The 10,248-nt window shown below is 41.7% G+C and overlaps 2 protein-coding genes across 3 annotated transcripts; one reads left to right on the top strand and one right to left on the bottom strand.

Moving 5' to 3' along the window:
* Positions 1 to 2,118: 2,118 nt before the first annotated feature.
* On the top strand, positions 2,119 to 4,399 carry LOC122654756 (serine racemase-like). Its single transcript, XM_043848996.1, has 4 exons — positions 2,119 to 2,245; positions 2,350 to 2,408; positions 2,665 to 2,994; positions 4,028 to 4,399. The coding sequence occupies exons 1-4, from the start codon at positions 2,119 to 2,121 to the stop codon at positions 4,397 to 4,399; spliced, it is 888 nt and encodes a 295-aa protein (XP_043704931.1).
* A 459-nt stretch (positions 4,400 to 4,858) lies between these two features.
* On the bottom strand, positions 4,859 to 7,857 carry LOC122670323 (tubulin beta-1 chain). Of its 2 annotated transcripts, XM_043867169.1 has the most exons (4): positions 7,335 to 7,857; positions 6,500 to 6,769; positions 5,090 to 5,782; positions 4,859 to 5,050 (listed from the first exon to the last, which is right to left on the bottom strand). In XM_043867169.1, exons 1-3 carry the CDS (start codon positions 7,726 to 7,728, stop codon positions 5,106 to 5,108), a joined length of 1,341 nt encoding a protein of 446 aa, XP_043723104.1. In that variant the 5' UTR covers positions 7,729 to 7,857; the 3' UTR covers positions 4,859 to 5,050; positions 5,090 to 5,105. The 2 variants fall into 2 exon arrangements, with proteins under 2 accessions (XP_043723104.1, XP_043723095.1); XM_043867160.1 differs by having other exon boundaries at positions 4,859 to 5,782.
* Positions 7,858 to 10,248: the final 2,391 nt, after the last annotated feature.

Consider the following 10,248-nt stretch of genomic DNA (forward strand, 5'->3'; position numbering starts at 1 on the left):
TGATGAGAAATCCCATTTTAATAAGTCTTTGAATTTTAGGCCTTGTACCGATGATGCTCTTATTGAAACTTTTAAAACCTTTCAATGCCTTAATTCTTCTCTATTACGACTCCATAGACATTGGAATCTCTTCTGGGCAACTAGGTGTGGTTGTTTTTCAACAAAAGATGATGCATGCTTTATATCTAATGTGTAATTTTCTAACGTTGAGTTTACAGACACCATTCTTGTCTTACTCTATATGCCTCAAAATTAGATTTTACGTCATAGCAGCGTTCAAGCTCCAAAAATGGATTTTTATCTGCTCCATTACTGACATCCTCCATTTTGCTCCATTTACCTCTTAGATAGTTGACATGTGGCATGTTTAAATCCGATGGTAAAATATAAAGATAATTCAAAACCCAACCAATTCAATTCTAACCATGATTTTCAAACCCAACCCTAACCCTAACCACCTAACCATGGTTTTCAAATCCAACCCTCATCTCTCTCCTCCCTCCAACTCTAACCTTCTCTCTTTGCTGCAACTCTCGGAGATGGCAACCACTGCAGCGGCAACCCAACCCTCCTCTCCTATCTCAATCTCTCGGCTGCCGGAGAACCTCAAGTTCACAACTTGGTTTCTGAGAACAAACCAGACAGAGAGGGCATCCAAACGAATCTGCAACTAAGCTCATTTGTTGAGCACTCCATGATTGGAATGAGGTTCACAAGTGCGTTGGGGCTCAAAATGTTTTAAGCCCGAAACTCATCTTTGCTCTTCATGCTTTTCCAAACCAAATCTAAATATAATCAGAACAAAATTCCATTCAGGTTCTCAGAAGTCAGAAAGCTACTTTCTTGGCACATTACCCCTTCATGTGATGATCTCCCCTCTTACAGGGACCCTTCTGCAGACTTTATTCTTAACTTGCTCAAAGCATTTCAGACTCATTCAACCATGACATGAGCATGGAAATAAATAAAAAAAATCATTGCATATACTATTAAACCACAGAGAGGGAAACCCCTTCCACCTCCAGTTCCTCACTGGTTCCCCTTTATGCTAAGCCAAACAATCACTAGGTCTCATCCACAAACACCTAACAGACGTTACAGAAACCTAAATGTATAACAAACTCCAGAAAACCAAAAGATGGAAGAAGATGAACCTCTCACTGGTTCCCCTATAGACTAAGCCAAACGATCACTAGGTCTCATCCACAAACACCTAACAGACGTTACAGAAACCTAAATGTGTGTAACAAACTCCAGAAAACCAAAAGATGGAAGAAGATGAACCTCTCTCTATACATGAGTTGGAAAGTAAAAACAAAATAAGCGCTCTGCAGAAAACCCATTTATCCCATCCCAATCCATCTCTGAAACAAAAAATTACAATGCATAGGGGAGACAAAGGGGCACCAATTGTTAATCAAGCAGCAACGGTCAGGGATCCAAAATATGGAAGCAGCCACCCATTCCTCGTTGCGTGCTCCACATTGAACTTCAGCTTCTCCTCTGCATTTGGGATGTTGAGAGCAAGATCTTTGAGTCCATCCCTTATCCTAGGGAAGCCTTTGGTCATCTGGTTGATGGTGATCAGTCCTTCTCCGAAGCACTCCCCTGCAGTAAATCCAGCATCCTATCATTGCATGCACATATTTGTGGATTGAGATCACCATATGATTGTCACATAGGGATAATAATATTTATCTTATCTTTGCATACTTTTGTATGCTGAAGACAATGTGAAGGAGAATCGCCCAACCCAACTCCCCACCTATTGCTATTGTTTGGGGGAGGGGGACGGGGAGGTGGAGGGGGGGGGGGGGGGAGGAAGCAAAACAATTGTAAGAGTCTGCTCGTCAAATTTCCTTCATGTCTGGATCCATCAGATATTGGGTTGTGACCTCCCTACATATTAAGTATCCTCTATAACTTAGCAGTTATTATGTCTGTCTCAGAAGATCCAATAGCTCTCCTTATGTCATATAATTGTCCATGTTAAGGTATGGATACACTAGGTTTCACTTCAATATGAACCAACCAATGCAACACATGTCTACCAGTTATGTTGCTCTGGATGACAGTGCTGCTCCTCATTTACTGAAATACCAATTAGTTCAGTGATAGATGCTAATGATAGCTGTAGATTCTGTCAATTATGATGATGTTGCATTCTTTAGTGGGCAGGGTACCATAGCACTGGAGCTGCTGGAGCAAATACCCCACCTTGACACTGTAATAGTTCCAATAAGCGGTTCGTCCAATGACATCTGAATACCAAATTGTTTGCCACTTGCCATCTTTTCCCACATTATCCTGATCCCCAATTTATTATTTTCTTGTTCTGAAAAAATGTAGGTGGTGGTTTGATCTCGGGGGTGGCATTGGCTGCCGAGGTCATCAACCCTGCCATTCTGGTTTTGGCTGCTGAGCCCAGCGGGCTAATGATGCTGCTCAGTCCAAAGCAGCTGGGAGGATTATAAAACTTCCCGAGACCAACACTGTCGCTGATGGACTTCGAGCTTTTATGGGAGATCTAACATGGTACAATCTAATGTCCTCTTAGGGATGCTTGTTAGGTAGCACATTCAGTTAGCAACAAAGTAACTCTTGCTGAATGTTATGAGCTTAGTCGGAATGTTAACTGGTTACACATCTGGTGAATGTTTTTAGTTCAATCTGTCTAAACGGCCAGAGTTTGCAAAGTTGCCTGGTCTCCTCATTTGTTCTTGTTCTAATGCCTGTGTGTCAGTGTATTCATCAACACTATTTTACTCTTGCAGGCCTGTAGTGTGGGATCTAGTGGATGACATCATCGTAGTCGAGGATAAAGAGATCATAGAAGCTATGAGATTGTGCTATGAGATTCTAAAGGTGGCAGTGGAGCCTAGTGGGGCCATTGGCCTTGCTGCTGTTCTGTCTGAGGGTTTCCGGGAGAATCCTGCTTGGAAGGACTGCAAGGACATCGGAATTATACTTTCAGGAGGTAATGTTGATCTCAATGTACTGTGGGAGTCATTCAGTAAATGAAAATTAACAATGTCCTTGTTTCTCTATGTGGGAGTCATTCAGAAAATGAATGTTAACAAAGTTCTTGTTGCTATGTAGCAGTGCTCTCTCTCTCTCTCCTCGTTCTTTTGATGAGGAATCCCATTTTAATAAGTCTTTGTATTTTAGGCTTTTTACTGATGATGCTCTTATTGAAACTTTTAAAGCCTTTCAAGGCCTTAATTCTTCTCTATTACAACTCCATAGACATTGGAATCTCTTCTGGGCAACTAGGTGTGGTTTTTCAACAAAAGATGATGCATGCTTTATATCTAATGTGTAATTTTCTAACGTTGATTTTGCAGACACCATTCTTGTCTTACTCCATATGCCTCTAAAATTAGATTTCACGTCATAGCAGCATTCAAGCTCCAAAAATGCCTGTCCTCAAATTTGTAACTGCTAAAATTATAGCTCAAGTTTTCTTCCTGTTTCAATAATAAAGAGGAATGAGATATACAAAAACTAACCCCAGTAAACCCATCATTTTTATTTTTATTTTTAAACAAAATTACACAAGGGATAGGCAGACAGGAGCCTCTACTGAGGCACTGATGCACTTGCGATAGACAGGAGGGTTTCTTAATTTTGAAATTCAGCTCGATCCGCACTGTAGTGCCACGCCACAAGATCTGCAAATTGTGTGTAATAATTATGATTTTATCAACTCTATTCACCACTCCAGGCTAAGTCTAAGGTAGTGATAGTAATTGCCCCATGATTTTATCAACTCTATTCACCACTTCAGAGATTTTGGAGATGCCCTGCGGCTTTGTTTTTGGGTTTTTAACTTAACAATATTGAGTTTGAGTGATTATAGTTCAGGATGGGTTCTACTAGTATGCCCTTCAATGCCTTCGCAGTTGTTGTCTTTCCCTTCATCCTTCTATTGCACCTTTCTGATCTTCTATCAGCTAGAGCAGATCAATTTTCAGATTATAATCATTGTGCTCCGTACCAGCAATTCTGCTGAAACTTAAAACATCAGTTATCCCTTCTTCAACGGCGCGAACTTGCATTGCGGACTCGAACTCATTCGCTCACACCAGTATTTATCTATATTGGGGAGGAGTATGATGAAAGTACATATGAGGTTCGAAGCATCGATTACACCACAAAGACCATATTAGCTCGTGATCGGAGGTTCACCAGAGACTGGCACAGCGACAATGACAAATGCAATGCCCTCTTCAACAATTATACTATGCCACCCATTTTCCGTTATCTTTCAGCTCAAGTCTTAACCGCAAACCTTACACTAAGAGTATGCAAGCATCATCCAGAAGTAAATGATGATGATTCTCATCATGTTGGTGTCCTCCCCCGCAAGGAAGTCTGCAAAGTTGAGGTGATACACTGATACCTGCAGATGTATCAGCTGCACCTTCACCTCGACCACCAAGTTCCCGTCATTACTCTCATCCATATGATCACTGCAAACTGGTTCATCTTCCCGTGGATGTGCAACCTGCCAAATACTATGGCCCGGTTGATCCTGTCTCGCAATTGTTCACTGGGTTTCGTCTTCGATGGAGCCTTGGGTACATTGGCAAATTCTCGTCCAAGAGTGGACAGTGAGGATACTCTGGATACAGGATTTGTTGGTTCAACTAAAATCCCATTTAAAAGTAAAAGTAGCAAACAATTTGGTATTTAGATGGAAGGTTAGAAATTGGGGGAGATTGTTGTACATTGTACTGACAACAAACTGGCATTTGGATGGAAGGTTAGATAGAAATTGGGGAGTTTCTATTTCCAATCTTTTCACAAAGTAAACTGATATGGCCGATGCACACATAACAAACCAGAGTAGCATTTAAAATTTGAAATGTTTTATCTAATATCACGGTTCAACTTGTAAACTAGAATTTTGAAAGAACAGAGAAAATGACGGTAAGAAGAATACAACCCTATAATAGGCAACAGGATATTGCAAGCAAAACCAATCCCCACATCAGCAAAATTCAAAGAACAAAAACTAAATCCCACCACAAGATGCAAGCAGAGTGAGCTTCACAAATATCCATCCATCCCAATAACCGCAAATCACAACGTTTTCCTTTCTCTTAGGCTTCCTGAAGTTCCTCTTCATCTTCATACTCATCCAACTCTTCATCTGCTGTTGCATCCTGGTATTGCTGATACTCAGAAACCAAATCGTTCATGTTACTCTCTGCCTCTGTGAATTCCATCTCGTCCATTCCCTCACCAGTGTACCAATGCAAGAAGGCCTTCCTACGAAACATAGCAGTGAACTGCTCACTGACCCTCCGGAACATCTCCTGGATTGACGTGGAATTTCCAATGAAGGTCGAGGCCATCTTGAGACCCGTTGGGGGAATGTCACAAACAGTGGACTTGACATTGTTGGGAATCCACTCAACAAAGTAGGAAGAGTTCTTGTTCTGGACATTGATCATCTGTTCGTCTACTTCCTTGGTGCTCATCTTGCCACGGAACATAGCAGAAGCAGTTAGATATCGCCCATGACGGGGATCAGCAGCGCACATCATATTCTTGGCATCCCACATTTGTTGGGTGAGCTCAGGGACGGTGAGGGCCCGATACTGCTGGGATCCACGAGAGGTGAGTGGAGCAAAACCAACCATGAAGAAGTGAAGCCGAGGGAATGGAATGAGGTTGACTGCCAGCTTGCGAAGATCAGAGTTCAGTTGACCAGGGAAGCGAAGACAGCAAGTGACTCCACTCATAGTTGCAGAAATAAGATGGTTCAAATCTCCAACTGATCAATGACATGGACAATTCACCATAAGATCAATATGAATACTTTAGAAAGAAAAATATAAATATGAACACCCATCAACAGCAGGGTTTAAGTTCACGGTCCTGGTCCGATCCGGATCAGCACGCATTGATTGGAATCAAACCATTTAACCCTTATTTTTTCTCTAAAAATTGGTTTAGTTTTCTTAGATATTTTGACTCTTGCAGCGGGTAGACCCAACGCTGGCCACCAGTAGCTATGGAGAAGCATCACATGGTTACCCAACACCCTAGAGTGGAGAGTTTCCTCTCTCCACAGACTGACCATTTGTAAAAGAAAAGGGGGAAGGGATACAGAAAGGTGAACCACAGATCTCCAAATGCCTTCCACCGACACTCGAGCTCATCCAAAGCCGGTTGTGATATACCCAAAATACCAGATATTCGACAACGATGTCTGCATTTTCGACTTTCTTTTCCCCTGTGGAGCAATACCGGCATTCGGAATATTTTATTCCCAGCAACAGGGTATTTGCGAAGCTGTTTCCCACAAAAGTGTATTGACTTGTAGACGAAGAAGAGGACAAGGAGCATCACGCTCAGTCAAAGCTAGCGAATATCCTACTCTGCAATTTACGGAGGGAACAATTACCCAGAAACTACACGGCACTAGAGGACGAAGACCACTAAGGTAAACGCGGGAGCCCTAAATGTGAAGGAGGAAAGAGATTCTTACAGCTTGGAGTAGTGAGCTTCAGTGTTCGGAAGCATATGTCATAGAGGGCTTCATTGTCCAGGACCATACACTCATCGGCGTTCTCAACGAGCTGATGCACAGACAGGGTCGCGTTGTAGGGTTCTACAACTGTATCAGACACCTTGGGAGAGGGAAAGACAGAGAATGTAAGCATCATTCTATCAGGATATTCCTCCCTGATCTTCGAAATAAGAAGTGTCCCCATGCCTGAGCCAGTACCACCTCCCAAAGAATGGCAAACCTGAAACCCTGAAACAAACCAGAGAGACGATTTGGAATTCTGACCTAAAATAAAAACATTTCCAAGTAATAGGCAGTCAATTCATGATAATACAGTGAAAATTTAAAAAAAAAAATCCGATGATGAAGAGATCTTAATATCAATAGAATGCAAAGAAACCCCAATAGTGGTTGAAATTTGGATTGAAGTGGACGTAAATGTTCTTGTAGATGAAATCTATATGTAAGACAACAAATTATGCAACTTACGTTTAATATCAAAACAGATAGCAAAATGCCATCCTTGGTAAGAGAAAGAGTAGACATGAAACATCAAAAACCAGATTAACCCACATAAAATGTGAAAATCAGTAGAAGTAAAGCCTCGACGACTGGCAAAGTTGAATAAATAACAAAGAAGCACAGGAAATCAACACTAAATTCAAAAGAAAATTGAGTAAAACACACGATAAAGCAAGACGTATCTAAAACAAAAAGGAAGACTAAACTTATCGTGAGATTCAGCTAAAAGTATGTGTACTAAAGAGAGAACAAAGAAGATAGGTTAACGTTGAATAAATAGTAAGGAAATCACCTTGCAAGCAGTCACAGTTCTCGGCTTCCTTTCTTACAACATCGAGAACCGAATCAATAAGCTCTGCACCCTCCGTGTAGTGTCCCTTCGCCCAATTATTTCCGGCACCTGACTGTCCGAAGACGAAGTTATCAGGCCTGAAGATCTGACCGTAAGGTCCTGATCTGAGGCTGTCCATCGTCCCGGGCTCTAGGTCCATCAGAACTGCACGAGGAACAAAACGCCCACAGCTCGCCTCATTGTAATACACATTTACTCTCTCGAGCTGCAGATCAGAGTCTCCATGGTATCTCCCTGTCGCGTCGATCCCATGCTCTGCGCACACAACTTCCCAAAACTTGGCACCGATCTGGTTACCGCACTGCCCTCCCTGAATATGCAGAATCTCACGCATCTTCGCGATCTGACAGTGGAGGCTGAGAAGTAGACGAAAAAGAAGAAGAAGAAGAAGGTCTGCTACAAAGGATGAGAGGGAGGAGGAAAGAGGGAAGAGGGAAGAGGAAAGCGAGGGAGGGAAAGGTGAGAAATGGAGGACGAAAAGGGTAAATGAACATTTTATAGGTCGAACTCAACGGTTTCTACTTGCAGTTTCGAAGACGTTAGATTTGACGGTGAGAAAGTAACGGACGTTTGGTTTTGGTGGGACAGTTTTAGGAGTTCGAATTTTGAAAGTTTGAATTTTGAAATGCCGAGGAATTTCTGCCGTTGGCCAGCGAGTCTTCGGGTTTTTTCGGTGATTTCACTTCAGATAGGGATTAGGGAGTGAAACGACGGACCTTTATCTGCTGCTGTAACCATGGCGCTGTTTTGCGCATTGTGCGATGCAACAGTGATCATGTGTACAATGGGATCCGTTGTACACACTTGACCGTTGTTGCATCGCACGATACACAATAGTGTTCCAATTATAGCAGCGGATAAAAATTTTGAAAGGACAAAATCTGTTTTTTGATAAAATATATTTTCTATCAAAAAAATAATAATAATAAAATAAAATATATTTATTGATCATTACGGTTCATCTTGTAGCGGTTGGCGGCGGTAGCTGAGGGCAGTACTAGGATGGCCCATATTAATTAGGCGATTGTCAACCATCCGATCTCCGTGAATGGTCAGGATACGTTATTGTTGGTGGGCCCATCCTTGAAGATGAGGAGTCCACTACAGTTCTAGTAACGATAGCTTTCAAATTGTACTCAAATGTGGTTTTTAAGCCCCATTTAGGAGATACAATATCGCCGTCGTGCAGTTCTGTCATGCTCATGGTGGTTTAAAAGTGAAGCAAAGCTAGCCAAGGTCGTCACTGGGCACGGGCCATGGGGGGGGACCTATGGGCCAGGCCATGGCCCATGGCCCATGTGGTGGTTGATATAAAACGAGTTTTTATGTTGTGTCTGATACACAACTTCCCGTGTCTCTTCGCTGATCGAGTGTAACGTGCCTTCTAAGTTCTACTCTGAGAGGTGACAGAGATTGGGCCTGTAATGAGGCAGGAGAATAATCAAAGTTTTCTGTGAAAAATTTATGTGTGACAGATAGATACACGGAATGGCTTCATCGAGTGAGGAGAGGTGATGTTATTATGTTCACAACACCATTGGTAACATAGAAAAGAACCCTTCACAGACTTTGATCACTTGATTGATGGTTCCCCTCCCCCATTCTAAGTATCGGTATAAGTACTACGTATTTCTACCAAAAAAACAAAATAAATGTATAAGTACTACGTATCGGTATCACCGGATCCTGATATCTCCGTTACGATATAGATATGGATCTAATGTATCAACCAAAAAGTGGGTCATTTTTTGTAAAATTGTAGTCCCACTAATCATTTGTATGGAAGTGTTTGGTTTTGAGGGAACAATACCAACTCCAACTCTTACCCAACCATCCCATTCAACGGTCGAGAGGACTTGGACACGTATTCCTTGGTATTGGCAGGGGTTAGGATGTGTGTCCAAATCCTCCCAACCGTTAGATGGGTGATTGAGAGAAATTCGACGCCCAAGTAATTGAAGAGGATCTGGATCCCAATACCAAAGGAAACCAATAAGCTCAAACAACAATGAAGTAATAGCCAAAATGAATGCTAGCTTAAGCCCAAAGTTTACATTACCAGTTCTTTGAGATTGTAGAATGTAGATGAACCACAACAGCAACCAGCATCGCCTATGGAGATCAACCCAAGACTGATAAAACCATAAAGGCCAACTGGCCAACCACGAAATTAACATATCTGAATGGTTGAGTTGGTAGGTGTCCCTGTAGAATTTTCACTCTTTGTCATCATGGAAATATTGTTTGAAATTTAAAAAAAAAAAAAAAAAATGTAACTAACAAACATACTTAATAGGGAAAAGGTATTGGCATTGCCTATACCCGATACTAATATCAATACCGGTGTAGTGTATTAATCCATAGAAACAGCTTCTCTGTCAAAGCAAGGGTAAGGCTGAGTATATTATGACTCTCCTTGGTTAGACCTACAATGACAAGAGCCTCGTGCACTAGATACGTTATTTTACATTGTATCAATCCGTACTAAGGGCAAAATGATTCAGAAAAATGAGAATAAAAATAAAACCATAAAAAATGGTCTGTATACATCGATATCAGTATCAATACCAGTATCAGTACTGGCCGGGACCAATACCATGATTTAAATCCTTTGCTACATCAGTGTATATGGTTTCCTCCCCAAGGTTATCGCTTCTTGAGGCATGGACTGTTGATTCGGATGTTCTACGCATTGGATAAAAAGTTGTGGACTAATAGTTGAAAAAGTTGGGCCATTTCAACTACAAGGAATGCGCGCCTAGACCTTTTATTTTTTTATTTTTCAAAGGAATGCCTCTTACATCGTGGAGCCCCAGCCACTTAAAATAAGAATTTAGCTCATCTCCAGGGAGCC

Source organism: Telopea speciosissima, chromosome 1, assembly GCF_018873765.1.
Source record: "Telopea speciosissima isolate NSW1024214 ecotype Mountain lineage chromosome 1, Tspe_v1, whole genome shotgun sequence".
Taxonomy (NCBI): domain Eukaryota; kingdom Viridiplantae; phylum Streptophyta; class Magnoliopsida; order Proteales; family Proteaceae; genus Telopea; species Telopea speciosissima.

Excerpts from the sequence above, each read along its gene's own strand:
- LOC122670323 (XM_043867169.1), bottom strand. The coding sequence starts at position 7,728 with ATGCGTGAGATTCTGCATATTCAGGGAGGGCAGTGCGGTAACCAGATC. Across the intron at positions 6,770-7,334 it reads GAACTGTGACTGCTTGCAAG|GGTTTCAGGTTTGCCATTCT; the intron begins GTGATTTCCTTA and ends GGTTTGTTTCAG. Across the intron at positions 5,783-6,499 it reads GAAGCTCACTACTCCAAGCT|TTGGAGATTTGAACCATCTT; the intron begins GTAAGAATCTCT and ends GTCATTGATCAG.
- LOC122654756 (XM_043848996.1), top strand. The coding sequence starts at position 2,119 with ATGCTAATGATAGCTGTAGATTCTGTCAATTATGATGATGTTGCATTC. Across the intron at positions 2,246-2,349 it reads TGTAATAGTTCCAATAAGCG|GTGGTGGTTTGATCTCGGGG; the intron begins GTTCGTCCAATG and ends GAAAAAATGTAG. Across the intron at positions 2,409-2,664 it reads TCATCAACCCTGCCATTCTG|TTCAATCTGTCTAAACGGCC; the intron begins GTTTTGGCTGCT and ends GAATGTTTTTAG.